The sequence below is a fragment of the Rhamphochromis longiceps genome, linkage group LG4 (assembly GCF_057381845.1).
Source record: "Rhamphochromis longiceps isolate RC_006_pf linkage group LG4, R_longiceps_female_GT1.1, whole genome shotgun sequence".
NCBI lineage: Eukaryota > Metazoa > Chordata > Actinopteri > Cichliformes > Cichlidae > Rhamphochromis > Rhamphochromis longiceps.
In genome coordinates, this window is record NC_140560.1 from 3,816,214 (window position 1) to 3,830,914 (window position 14,701).

Consider the following 14,701-nt stretch of genomic DNA (forward strand, 5'->3'; position numbering starts at 1 on the left):
GGCAGGGCTCTGGGGACCCTGTGGCTCCTCCTCAGTGCCGCAACAGCATGTAGTCCACCTTCTAAGGGCTACAGCCCGAGTGTAGCAGCCAGCTCCTTTTTCAGGAGTGGGTGCTGGGTGCCCCTCAGCAGCAGCCTTCGTCTCCGTGGTCACCTTGGCATCTTGCAGGCCAACCATAGCAGGCTGCTCTGTTGTGGCCGATAAGAAATGCCTCATGTTTCTCAGAGTCTCACAACCATGCTTAATAAACATTTTGTAGCAAAATTAAGTAAACGTATGTGCTCATTTGTGCTTATTTATCCATGTAGATATACGAGCACTGACAACAGATGAAGTTGTGATCCACAAGCAGCAGAATCAGAACAAATGCAATGCTTTAATTAGACTTGCTCCGCATAATGTGCATACATGCCTTTGCAAAATCAAAACAAATGAAGCAGACTCAAGATGCTACTCAAAACACAGTGCATATATTTTATTATCCATTTGCAGTGAGATATAATATCTACCACATTCTTAAAATGAAGGCAGAAAGGCTCTGATACTAGAGAAGCACGGAGAAGAAATGTTTAATTCCCACAGCGACTTCATTTTTTTCTCCCCTGTCATCTGTCCTGTGGTTTTCCTTTTTGGAATTTCCCGGATTTACTTCCAGCGACCGCCAACCTTTCCTTTGCCGTGGCCTTTTTTGCTGGAGGACAACAGGAGAACAGAGGAAATTTAAAAAAAGAAAAAACAAGAGTAAAATCTGACTATTTGTATAAAAGTGACTACTCACAATTTTTGGGCATGTTGGATTCTGTTCAGTAGCACAATGATCTGCAGGATCACAGAAACACAATTAACATATTCTGTTGAATAGAGTTTAGAGTAAAACGCTGAAACGTGTATACAAATTTTTACACACGTTGAGCTTTTTTTTATTTTTATTCTTTTTTAAATTTTTACTTTCTAGTTGTATTTATTTATCAAAAACACATCTTTGAATTGACTGCTACTGTTGAGATAGTCTACTTCAAGATGTAAAGCAGGTTATCTGCCACGGTTGATGTTCAATCCCTTGCTACTCCAGTCTGCATGTCAAGGTATCCTTGGGTGAGATACTGAACCCTGAGTTGCTCTTGATGGGTTTGTTGGAGTGTGAATGTGAGCTACAGGGAGTGCAGAATTATTAGGCAAATGAGTATTTTGTCCACATCATCCTCTTCATGCATGTTGTCTTACTCCAAGCTGTATAGGCTTGAAAGTCTACTACCAATTAAGCATATTAGGTGATGTGCATCTCTGTAATGAGAAGGGGTGTGGTCTAATGACATCAACACCCTATATCAGGTGTGCATAATTATTAGGCAACGTCCTTTCCTTTGGCAAAATGGGTCAAAAGAAGGACTTGACAGGCTCAGAAAAGTCAAAAATAGTGAGATATCTTGCAGAGGGATGCAGCAGTCTCAAAATTGCAAAGCTTCTGAAGCGTGATCATCGAACAATCAAGCGTTTCATTCAAAATAGTCAACAGGGTCGCAAGAAGCGTGTGGAAAAACCAAGGCGCAAAATAACTGCCCATGAACTGAGAAAAGTCAAGCGTGCAGCTGCCAAGATGCCACTTGCCACCAGTTTGGCCATATTTCAGAGCTGCAACATCACTGGAGTGCCCAAAAGCACAAGGTGTGCAATACTCAGAGACATGGCCAAGGTAAGAAAGGCTGAAAGACGACCACCACTGAACAAGACACACAAGCTGAAACGTCAAGACTGGGCCAAGAAATATCTCAAGACTGGTTTTTCTACGGTTTTATGGACTGATGAAATGAGAGTGAGTCTTGATGGGCCAGATGGATGGGCCCGTGGCTGGATTGGTAAAGGGCAGAGAGCTCCAGTCCCACTCAGACGCCAGCAAGGTGGAGGTGGAGTACTGGTTTGGGCTGGTATCATCATAGATGAGCTTGTGGGGCCTTTTCGGGTTGAGGATGGAGTCAAGCTCAACTCCCAGTCCTACTGCCAGTTTCTGGAAGACACCTTCTTCAAGCAGTGGTACAGGAAGAAGTCTGCATCCTTCAAGAAAAACATGATTTTCATGCAGGACAATGCTCCATCACACGCGTCCAAGTACTCCACAGCGTGGCTGCAAGAAAGGGTATAAAAGAAGAAAAACTAATGACATGGCCTCCTTGTTCACCTGATCTGAACCCCATTGAGAACCTGTGGTCCATCATCAAATGTGAGATTTACAAGGAGGGAAAACAGTACACCTCTCTGAACAGTGTCTGGGAGGCTGTGGTTGCTGCTGCACGCAATGTTGATGGTGAACAGATCAAAACACTGACAGAATCCATGGATGGCAGGCTTTTGAGTGTCCTTGCAAAGAAAGGTGGCTATATTGGTCGCTGATTTGTTTTTGTTTTGTTTTTGAATGTCAGAAATGTATATTTGTGAATGTGGAGATGTTATATTGGTGTCACTGGTAAAAATAAATAATTGAAATGGGTATATATTTGTTTTTTGTTAAGTTGCCTAATAATTATGCACAGTAATAGTCACCTGCACACACAGATATCCCCCTAAAATAGCTAAAACTAAAAACAAACTAAAAACTACTTCCAAAAACATTCAGCTTTGATATTAATGAGTTTTTTGGGTTCATTGAGAACATGGTTGTTGTTCAATAATAACATTATTCCTCAAAAATACAACTTGCCTAATAATTCTGCACTCCCTGTAGAGAGCACTTAGCAGTGGAAACAAAGGGCTCATAATGTTTGTTTGGATGAGAGATGTTGTATACAGCAGTTTATTTGTGGTCTTCTTTTGCGGCTGAACTTTGGTCGGAGCTTGATGAAACTTGCAGTTTTGAAATCTGTGAGATGTTGGCTTTTAGAAAATTAGTTGTTTGGCTGGTTAGACGTGGTCAGAGTGAACACGGGGTTCACTTGTTTGTGTGTTATGTCAATTTCGTGAAATTATTTAACTGCTCTTTTAATGGTTTGTTGTTTTCACTGTATTTGGTGGTCATAGAAATGGTTTATATCAGAATCAGAATACTTTATTGATCCCTAGTGGAAATTATTTATATGATCTTTTAGCTAAGATTCTGAGGTTTCGGTGGATATCCCACTTGCCTGTGTTTACATAACCGACCTCATGTCACAGCCGATGAAACAGAAAGCCTTCCATTTTCGAATGTTCACTAACATACGCACAGTGGAAAGAACAAAACTGGCAGGGTAAAGTGACATTTAAAGTGATGAGGTGCGTTTGCAGTATTACCTCATATTTCTGGTGTTTCATGCACTCCATGAAATCAAACTTCTCAGATTCCAGCTGGTAGATCCAGTTCCACATTTCTTGGGCCCGTTGCCTAGAACGCAGAGTTCGTAAAGTTAGAAATGATCTTCCTTTACTTAAAGTCAGCGGTCTCCAACCTTCTTTGCGACCGGTTTAATATTAGACAATATTTTCACAGACCGGCCTTTAAGGTGTGGCGGATAAATACAACAAAATAAAATGATACGACTGAGACAAAAACGGTGGTATTTTGTAAATATAATAATAAACGCAAATTCACTGTGTGATTGTGTAACTTTATTAGCAGCGTCCTCCTGAAGTGCGCCAACAACACTGAGAGTAACATCCTCCTCGGGGGTTGGGGACCGCTGCTTTAAGTCATTTAAGTGAAAAATAGATAGAATTACTTTTTGTAGCAGGCTACACATTTGTAGTCAGTGACTGTGGATTTGTCTAATTAATCTAGCTAAGTTGGTTCTACAAACCACTCATTCATTGGATCTTTGAGCTTTATAAATACATTAAATCATTGTGCTGAAATCATGACATTATTGCTGCATCATCACTATCTTGAGTTTCTGGAAAATGCTTTAAGAAAAGGTGGGCTGCTTTATAGAGAAGTTATAGTAGTTATTTTATTATAATCACTACTTAGCTGTCTACAGTCCCAACTGGAGGAGACTCACTTCAGCCCGTCCTCTCTCAGAGTGTCGGTGGCTAGTGGCTGCCGTCTATCAGCCAGAGTTCTCTTCTTGATCTCTCTGCCTGTCAGGCGCTTCCCTTTCCTCGACTCTGCCTGGGACAGAACACATATGTTTCACAGTTATTCTATATGTAAACACTTACTCCATATCTCATCATCACCATCACACCCCAGACTGACAACAGCCATTTGTCTACCTTGGCCAGGAAGCCTCCAAAGTTTGCCCCCATCCCAGACAGCACTTTCTTCTTTTTTGCATCATCATCAGCTTTTCTCTTGGCCTCCTCTTCTTCTTTTCTGTGACGCTCTTCCTGTCAGATGAACGAAAACTGAGCCAGAAACACATTTGGAAACAGTTTGGCTGACCTGAGAGACACGCTGTGGTAAAATGTCCAGAGAACTGAACTGACATTTGGTATTCTTAATTCAAAACATACGGTACTGTGCCAAAGTCTAGAGCACGGGTCTCAAACTCCAGTCCTCGAGGGCCGCTGTCCTGAATCTTTTCCATGTGTCCCTGCTGCAACACACCTGAATACAATTAGTAGTTTATTAGACTCTGTAGACCTTAGCTGTGTCCCAAAACGTCGGCTGCATCCTCCGGAGGCCGCATTTGAAGGCTGATTACATCACAGCCAGGCGATGAAGGCTGTCCCAATTCGTTGACTCCTTCAAATGCGGCCGACAAATGCGTCCTTCATTTCCCCGAATTTGAAGGATGGGTCGGGTGTGTCCTTCGTGGCCCACCATATCCCAGAATTCATAGCCCAGCCAAATTTCAGCTGCCAACAATGACGCTACTGAGTTTTAAAATTACTCTTATTAATCTTTCTGGGCCACAAAATAAACTTTTAACATATTTTCAGTGTAAATTACAAATATCTGCTCGGTTTATCAAGACATCGCATATTTGCAAAAGTGTGCCGACGTTTTCGGAGACGTCTGTCACCCACCCGCTCGATAGCAAGCCGGGGGGTTCAATGGTCACTCGAGCCAGCGAGAGCAGTGGACTCCCGGCTTCATCGTTTTCAGACCCCCGCTGTCTTTCGCTACTCAGGTTAAACATGATATATAAGTCACTCGGATAACTTAAAAATTGGAAATAATTGTTTTCCTTTTTTCTGTGTTTTATTTGTTCCGGAGTAAATCGGTTTGGCTGAGATCAAAGTTATTAGATTATTAGATTAAATACAACTTTATTAATCCATCGGGTAGGTTCCTCCGGGATTTTCCCACAGCTGAATAAACGTTAAACAGAAAACCGATTAAACAGAAGTGTGAGACGGTCAAGAATTCACGGCAGTCTCCTGTTATATTTTAGATAGCAAGGAGCAGACGGCCGAGTTTGTTAAACTCCGGTGACGCAAATCTGAAGGGTAGACCGTCCCATTTCACAGCCTCGCACTTCCGGCCTTCTCGGTCTTCGAAGGACCGGGCCCACGTAGACCGCGAAGGCCGGGTCCTCCGAAGGATGCAGCCGATGTTTTGGGACACAGCTCTTGACTGCATGATTTCAGCCACTGGATTCATGTTACAGCAGCTCGTGAGTGAATTAACATAGTGCAATAAAAGTACTTTTAGAAGTACATTTTTCCAAACACTTACATACCCATATGGAAAAGAAATCGTAAAAACTTATATGATTTACTCATGAAAGTGGCCACTTTCTCATTACTTTCATACATTGTTTTAGTAAGTGTCCAAAACATACAAGTTTCATTATATAATTTTTCAAGGGATCTTATATCTGTTTTCACTCTTGTATGCTTTTCATACAAGTTTCACACAAGACAGATACAAACTTTATAAGATTTATATATATCTTTTCCATATGGGTATACTTGAGTGGGGTTAGGGGTTGCCACCTCACCATGCAGTCAAGTTCTATAGATTCTTGCTAATGACCTACTAATTGTATTCAGGTGTGTTGCAGCAGGGACACATGGAAAAGATTCAGGACAGCGGCCCTTGAGGACTGAAGTTTGAGACCTCTGGTCTAGAGTAACCCCTCATTTCTTTATATTCTGCTTCCAAGGAGCCAAGTGGTCTTCAACAACAGTTCCCTATGTCTTTAGACATCGGTTTGGTATCATTTATTTCCAGTCAAGTTCTTGTACCTGACCATTTTTGGAGGTCAGGGTTTTGCCACTACACACTGATATATAGCACGTTCAATCATAAAAAAGACAGTGAGTTAGGTTGTCTCTACACATAACCTACAGTCAGCATATTTTTAAAATTGTATCTTTAGTATTTGTAGCTTTCTATCAGCCTGTTGCAAAAACACATTTGTTCTCATTTCTTTAGTTGAATCTCTAAAAATTACTAAAGACAACAAATCTTGACGGACGTATTTTTGCACAATATTCTGTGGAATAGTCGCTGTGATGAAGCCACTTTAACCTTTCATGGCAGCATTTTTAATTTTTCTTCGCTATTTGGGCCGATTGGGACCTGATGAATGTAAAAACAAAGAATTACCAGATTTTGATTTTTACCTAATTTTTGTTTCTGAGAAAAATGAGAGCCACATATGAGGACATCCGTTTTAAATTTTGATAGAACAGTGGCAGCATAATGTCCTCGTAAGCAGATATCAGGCCCTACAGTAAAAATAGGTATTTTGGTCTCGACTACCCAAAATATGATGTCCACATATGTGGACGCCAGGTCCTAGGAGGTTAAGGATGGGCAACGGGGGAGAAGAAGATGAAGAAGCTGGTGGAATAAAAATCAGTGGCAATGGGTGTTATGGAGTGATGGATTCACGGGAAACTTTTGATTCAAACTGTTGTTGATAAGTAAGGAGGTCAGGAGAAAGGGACTACAGTGAGGGTCTACAGCCCATCTGTTAAACCCACTGGAGTCTCTGTCATGCTTTGGGGCTCCATTCCAGCCAGTGGTGTTGGGGATCTTGTCAGAAATGATGGAATTATGATTGTAGAAAAGTACAGTCAGATTTTGATCCACCATGTTAAAACTGTTGGAAAGCATCTGACTTGCAAGCTAACTGAGGATCACCGTGACAGAGAACGGGTGAAAAAGGCAGACAAACATCCGAAGACAAGCTTTGAATATCCTTCAAGAAACCTGGAGAACTGTTCCTTAAAACGACTTATGTCAGAGTGTTACCGCAATTCTGTTCTGTCTGTCCTTCTCCTTTTCTGCTCTAACCCTCTGGATCTCAGCTCTCTCTGCACGACGACGCTCCTACAGGACAGCAAAACATGTAATATTAAGAACAACACAGAAGAAGCATTTATCCTACACATGATTCATTTGTTGGATTCAACTGCTTTGAGAGGTGTTGGTAGCAAAGTAAACTTACAATTCGTTCCATAAGAGCAATGAGTTCTTCCTCGTCCTTCTTCCTCTGCTCAAAGTGTACATCGATCAGAGTGTGTAGCTCCAGTAAGTCTTTCTCCATACGTTTTCTGTGGATGTCCTGGGGGAAGAAGAATGTTTCTGTAACTTAGAAAAAGATTTAGGGTCAAGTACAAGTGCAAGATAAAACATGCAAAGACCACATGCTGAGGTCTGAACCAACCAGCTGGTTTGAACCAAGAATCTACTTGCTGTGAGGAAAGAGTGTTACCAGCTTCACTACAGTGCTGTACTGGCCAGAAACTGTTTTTCAAATAGTTTACCCAAACTTGAAATTCTTGGGACAGTTACAGTTTTCAGAAAATGTAGCATATCTGTTGATAGATCTTAGATAGACTACAGGCTGCAGGAATAATTAAATGTAACAGGAAGATTAATGTTTCTGGCATAATAACAATAAATAACATTGTATAATTAGACGCATGTGCACAACAAGATGTGATCCTACTACCAGTCCCTGAGGAACACCGTATTCATAGAAAGATATATTACACAATGAGTTTCGATTCAGATGTGGAAGAACAATCTAAGCCACAGCGCTTAAAAGAAAATGTCCTTAAAATGCTGCAAGAGTATGTACACAGTGTTAAAGTCAATTTGCACACCTAAAACAGCAGCAAGTCTCAGATATTAACAAACTTATTCTTGCCCTGGCTGGCATGTGTTTGGCAAAGGGATTGGATCTGGTTACAGGCTAGGAATATGCAGGGACAGTGAGGGTAAAGGAAACAGAAATAATTCCAAAATTGAAACTTGACTAAGATTAAGATGACTGTGATTGCTAACTTAAAAGAGAAAAGTGTAAAAAAAAAATTAAAAAAGGAATATAAAGATTGTGGTGGGCGTGGCTGCGGCACGGCTGCAGTAGAAGCTGACGCACCGGAGCTGCATTGGCTCATCACGCCGCCCTGCATAAATGGTACTGGATCCTGAGGGTGTGTTGTGGGTGATGTGCGCGGCTGGCAGAGGGAGAGCTGCAGCCAAGTTTGTGAAATAATGATTAAGTGTGCTGAAAATTATGAAAACGTGGTGAGGTCTGCCGTGGATTTATTACTAAGATGTTTTGGTTTAATATCATGTTTGTGACTTACATCAAAATCCACCCTCTCTCCTTCAGGAATCTTTGGGGGAGCAAGTTGTGGCACCATGGGTCTGAAGATAAAAAATACGACAGATTCAAAGTGAGACTGCAGTTCTTTAAATGAATAGAGAACATCTGTTTTCTGCTACAAAACATAAGAAAAACAGATGGAGTGAACATACTTGGGCTTGGGGCGCTCTTCTTCTGAATAAAAGAGAGACAAAGATAAAACAAATGGCTATATGAGTAAAAAGTGTTTAGAATGACTGGTTGTCATTAGTCAAATACAAAATGTTGCATTCAATACACAGCAAGCATGGGAGTGAGAAAGAAATGCAACATGGGGTTTTTAAATGTTATAACAAAATGTGAAATAATACTATTAAAAAACCTGGGCTTGGGTACACTAAACGGCTACATGAATTTGACCACATAGTTTGTATTAGGCTGTCTTGGAAGATTTTACCAGAAAATGAGGCATATGGAAAGTAATAACTTAGGAAACTACATAACATAGCTTTCAAAGGCTAGAGTCCAGTGAGAACCACAAAAGTTAACCTGCTCTCAATGTGTTAGATAATTAATGACGTAAACACAGTGCCAACAGAAAGTGATGAGTGTGACCACTTCAGGGAACTGCACGCCTACTAGATCTCACCTTCCTCCTGGGCATCTTGATCTGAAGGACCATCCACATAAAGACACAGTGAAGCATGGAAGGATGGTAACACGAAAATATGGAATGAAAAGGAGGGTTAATTGTGGGTGAAGTGTGAACATGAGCAAAGCAAGAAAGAGGAGGCAGCAACCAAAAAAGGTGGTAGGAAGGAAACAGTGGGAACAAAAATTGAAAGGAGAACAAAATACGGATGAGTAAGAAATGAAGTTGTAAAGATCCAGAAGAAGGAAGTGAAAAACAAAAGAAAGTAAAACATAGATAAATAAATAAAAATAGAGGGGGAAAAAACGTGATAAATGAATGGGAAAAGAGGTGTGAAATGACCAGAAGAAGCTCCAGGTTATATCTGGTGCTGCAGGATTTAGCTATTTTTGGAATATATACCAATTACCTTTCTAGCTAATACCTGGATTAGAGTATTTAAAGTTGTACTGTAAATACAAATCTACGCCCAAGACTGGAAACGTGGAAACACTGTTTCTGTAAGTTGCCACTAATAAACTCATTTTAGTGGTGCTGGTAGCTAGCTAGTTTTTTCCCCCCAGCTCTCGGGCTAAGCTAAGCTAGCTGGCAGCTAGCTGTAGCTTTTACTAAAAGATGGAGTTCTATCAACCATCTCATCTAATCTTAGCATCCAAGTAATAAGCACATATTCCAAAATGCTTAGCTATTGCTTTAAAACTATCATTTCCCATCATGCAACTAGAGCCAGTTCTACACTGGCACATGGTGGCTGTGGGAAATGTAGCCTTTTGGAATATTCTGTGAGCATTCATTATTGCAAAATGTAGATGTTTTTGCATGCCTTTTAGTTTGACTCATAGATGTTCTGTGAGGTCAAACTGATTTCATGTTGGAAACGCAGGAAACACATCTATACACTTTGCACTCTGTGTAATAATGAACGCCAGAATATTTCGAATGGTTCCAGATGAAGAAATGAAAACACAGTACAAGTTTTAAAAGGAAAAAATTTTCCAAAACAGAAGCTTCATATAATATTATGATGTTTTACTGAGCTTTTAAAACTGAACTAATGTGCTTCTTTCATGTTATAAGTATCCAGCTGATATTAATGAATTCTATCCATTTGTATCAAGCAAACCCAGCTTCTAAGGACCGCTTCTGTAGCTTTAGTTGCTAATTACACAGTGGTTACACTTAGCTGCCAACTTGTCTAACTGCTATGTGGTACTGGACAGTAAAAAGCTTCTTACAGTAAAGTTGTGGTCCGCAAAACCCCAACAATGAACTGAAAGTCACTAAATTTCGGAGCACAGGGCAATTACAGAGTTTGTAAAATTCCCAGTTCATTTGTTTTTATGAGCTAAGCTTGTCACATTATACATAACTTGATCCAATAAAGCAACATTTATTACTGCAGCTTTAAACGGCACACTCAAACAAATATTATAATTAACTTCTGTTTTGAGTGTTTGCTCCTTTAAAACACAGATTGCAACGACAAGCATATATGCATATATATGTGTGTGTGTGTATACAGATAGATAGATATGTGTGTGTGTGTGTGTGTGTGTGTGTGTGTGTGTGTGTGTGTGTGTGTGTGTGTGTGTGTGTGTGTGTGTGTGTGTGTGTGTGTGTGTGTGTATACAAGTGGTGTCTAAACTAGCCTGTAGGGCTAACTCTGAATCATTTAAAGTTTTCAGTCTGCTGATAAGTGAGTGACTAATGAAATGAAATGTGGCAAACTTGAGACTCAAGCTGGTGTGAATCACCCTACCTTGATATTCTTGTTGCTCTGATGGTCCATAAGAACAACAGCAGAATATTAGCCAACAATGTTGGGAAACAAGGGAAAGAAGGACACAGGGAAAAGTGATAGGTCAGTTCATCCGCAACATTTATGAATAAGAGTGCTTGACCAACTCTTTGAGAGCATCTCTGGAGATTGAGAAAACTTCTCATCCATTCGCAATGGAAACAGTTTTTCCAACACCTTACCTCCTCCATCTTCCTCCGCCTGCTCCTCCTCCTCCTGCTGCTCAGGCTCAGGCTCAGGCTCCTCCTCAACCTCTGGGAGAAGGAAAACAAAGATAAAGACCACGTCAGATGTGTGTACAATAGTACAGTCACTATATTACTATATGTGTCTGATTTAATGTGTCTTGTCCATATTAAAGACCCATGCTGATTATATAGTGTATTTAAAAGGTGGACATGTCTTGTGAACAAACCAACACAGGGTTGGCCTGCTGTAAAGCGAACCCTGGTTTGTTGGCTTTTTTGGCACCAACAGAAACAATAATGGACAAAGTGATCAAGTTACAAAGACACCATAAGCTAATCAGGAAAGTTTTTACTGAGGTCTTTACATTTAACTTACTCCACTTCAAAGAGTATATTTTTAAGGCATAATGGTTTTACTGCACTATGCGTGTGACTGATATGGACCGATCTGACTGAACTTACCCACTGTCTGATCCCTGGAGAGGTGAGAAAAAGGATGAGAGAAAACCAATATTTATCAGTAGGCCTGTCAGCTCATGGATTTGCACTAGTGTGAAAGCTGAGAGGTGACATCAAATGAAAAACTCTTGTAAGTTCTATTTCACTCACTCGTATTCTTCTTCTGCGTCTGACATGCCTGCAACAAAATCAAAATGCAGGATAATGACGCCAAGATGTTAAACATAAATGCAAAAGACTTTTTCCAACTGATTGCATAACTAACTAATGCATTTTTATAAAACAAAAGAGTGCAGTTATTAATGTTTTTATTATTGAAAAGAAAATAGTATTATCTCATCTTAAAATTAGGGAATAAATACAAAAGCAAATTGAAAGTCAGGGGAAATGGTAAAATGAACCGGCACTTATGTCTCATTTTTGACTCTAATGGAGCACCCAGAGCTCTTTTTACTACAAGCCCCACACACTCTGGTGAAAGCACCTGGCTGCCAGGTGGGTTTCCATAAAAAGAGCCCACAAAGACATTGCTATGCAGACTAGAGGAGCCAGGGATCAACTGACTCACTCTACTTTCTGAGCCACAGTCAAAAATGAGAACTGCAACGATCCTGTTGTTTAAACAGTTATATAATTTTGCCCCATTTAAAGCAGAGCCTACAAGGACAAAGGAACCCTTTATTCCTTCAGTACATGGAGACTGATGGTATACTACGGGCTGCCCAGAATTAAAACAAGCAAACACACAGGGACGTCCAAAGACTATACAATTTATCTTGGACGATGAAAATGGATAGAAAAATTTAACTTTAAAAGGGAAACAACAAGTTTTTAAATGGCTACCAGGGGTGAAACGTGACATTTCAAAACAATGCAGTGACTGCACACCAAATGTGACAGATGAAGAAAACAAATATATATATATATATATATTTGTTTTCTTCATCTGTCACATTTGGTGTGCAGTCACTGCATTGTTTTGAAATGTCACGTTTCACCCCTGGTAGCCATTTAAAAACTTGTTGTTTCCCTTTTAAAGTTAAATTTTTCTATCCATTTTCATCGTCCAAGATAAATTGTATAGTCTTTGTATGGAACGCCAGGACTGCCATAATGAATTAATTAAATACACCATTAAATAATTAATTAAATGTGGCAATAATTAATTAAAATTGGAATTAATTAATTAAATAAATAGTTATGACACATGTAATTAATTAATTATTGACACATTTAATTAATTATTTAATGATATATTTATTTATTTCATTTTGGCAGTCCTGGCGCCTGGCTCTCATCATGAAATAATTTTATCTGTCAGCCTCACCCATCAAACTCAGGGGGCGGGGTTAACGCTGATCGAGTCAAAACCATTGCTTTGGCCTGGTGGCCATTGTTTCTAGCACACAACAACCGGCATGTGGAAGCTAACAGAACTGAGCTTTGAAAAACCCTGTTTGTGTGTCACCAAATACCGTTTTAATATTTTTTTAGCCGAGAATGTAGTGGTTTAATCTTCATGTGTCTGGTCGGTTTGTCAAGATACAGCCTCTTTGCAAAAGTGTTTCGATGATTTCGGAGATGTCTGCCCAGTCTCACGGCAAAGCGTGGGATAGACCTGCTCGCCTCGCAAGCAATCCCACCGACAAAGCGCAGGCCCCGGTACACAGCTGTAGTAACCCCCGCTGACTTCTTTTACTGAGGTTATATTTATCGCTGTTTTATTTCCTGATGTTCTTATGTGTCCTACGTGTTTCAGTCGCCAATTCTGAATTATAACTAACATTAAAAACATGTTTAAGGAGGAGAGAGAGCAAATAAATCTGTTTAACATCTGATCTTTGGGTTTTTGTTCAGTAATCAGCGTGACCTGTGTATAAACGCATAAAAGAGATAACGTTGGTGTTTCCGTCATGTAGTAACTGCTGGCTTTAACTGTACAAAGGTTGTTCGACACTGTGAAACACATACAGACTTCATGATGTTCGGCTAATATTTTTATTGTGAATATTAATCATGAGGGTAAACGGCCCTGTACACCACGCAGCGAGGTCAGCATGTCCACGATATCCTCAGCTCCATGAGTTAACACAAAGTTTCCCAGCTGACTATCTAACTGCCAACTATTCCAGAGACGTGAAAATATACAGCATAAAGAAAAGTGGAAGAGACTCAGCAGCAGATTAGAATAACAGTTATAGATTTAATAAATCACCAAATGAATCCAAGAAACGAGCAAACCTGTTCCGACAGTTTGAGTTTGTATTCCCTCAGCTGCAGACTCGCTGCTGTTTAAATGTTTGAAAAGGAAGATTAGATATAAAAAACGTCAAACATAGACTCAGTCTGCCTTCACATTTGATATGAGGCCAGCACGTATAGTGGCCTCAGCAGGCTATTACTGAAATACACGTGCTATATCATAAACTATGATATAAACAGGGAGGTCCTATTAACATGTTTAGTTTTAAAGGACACCTTCCTGCCTTTAGTCTCATTCATGAGCAGTATTAGTTTTCTTCTAACATCCAGAAGTCTGCACGATGTGTTTCATAGTTTGTAACAAGCCTTTGACAGGTAAACATAACATGACCGAAAAAGCAAAAAAAAAAAAAAAAAAAAAAAAGGAGAGAGAGAGAGAGTATTGACGTAAGAAGAGAAAATTCTCTCAATTATGGAGACAGGCAAATGGTTCATTTATGTTTGATGTGTGTTTATTCCTCCCTAAATATCGTCGGTGAAGTTCGCCATGCACGTCAGATTTTCCTGCGCATTTTTATACCTCTGCCAACAGAGAGAGAAAAAAAATCACATTCTAACAGACAGCTGGTGCTTAGAATACAGTTGAATAACTATTAAAAAACAGATGATAATTAGATGATAGTTCAGTCTAACACATGTGCCAGTGAACCATTAAACGTCTGTGAAACTATGCAGTTATGAAACGTAACTTTAACCTCAGCCAAACCGATTTGCTCAGTTGTAAATAAAACAGCGAAGTAAACGTGACCCGACAGACAGAACCTGAGTGAATGAAGTCCAGCGTTTAACCACTGAGAGCTAAAACTCAGCTGAGGTTTCAAAGCTGTGTGCCGGTGATTGGACATCAGCCGCTGATGAAGCTGTTCGCCTATAAAGTGCTCTG

General features: G+C 40.0%; 1 protein-coding gene across 1 annotated transcript; it reads right to left on the minus strand.

Annotated features, from left to right (window-relative positions):
• Window positions 1-389: 389 nt before the first annotated feature.
• Window positions 390-11,732, minus strand: LOC146670836 (troponin T, slow skeletal muscle-like). The gene is made up of 14 exons (XM_085405030.1): window positions 11,707-11,732; window positions 11,560-11,573; window positions 11,092-11,163; window positions 10,871-10,888; window positions 9,109-9,129; window positions 8,633-8,654; window positions 8,461-8,521; window positions 7,314-7,430; window positions 7,118-7,195; window positions 4,183-4,296; window positions 3,969-4,078; window positions 3,265-3,355; window positions 779-819; window positions 390-691 (listed from the first exon to the last, which is right to left on the minus strand). Exons 1-14 carry the CDS (start codon window positions 11,730-11,732, stop codon window positions 646-648), a joined length of 831 nt encoding a protein of 276 aa, XP_085261156.1. The 3' UTR covers window positions 390-645.
• Window positions 11,733-14,701: the final 2,969 nt, after the last annotated feature.

Coding starts and splice junctions, on each gene's coding strand:
- LOC146670836 (XM_085405030.1), bottom strand. CDS start 11,732: ATGTCAGACGCAGAAGAAGAATACGA. Junction 4,297..7,117: donor ACAGACAGAACAGAATTGCG/GTAACACTCTGA, acceptor TTCATCTGACAG/GAAGAGCGTCACAGAAAAGA. Junction 692..778: donor ATCCAACATGCCCAAAAATT/GTGAGTAGTCAC, acceptor GTTGTCCTCCAG/CAAAAAAGGCCACGGCAAAG.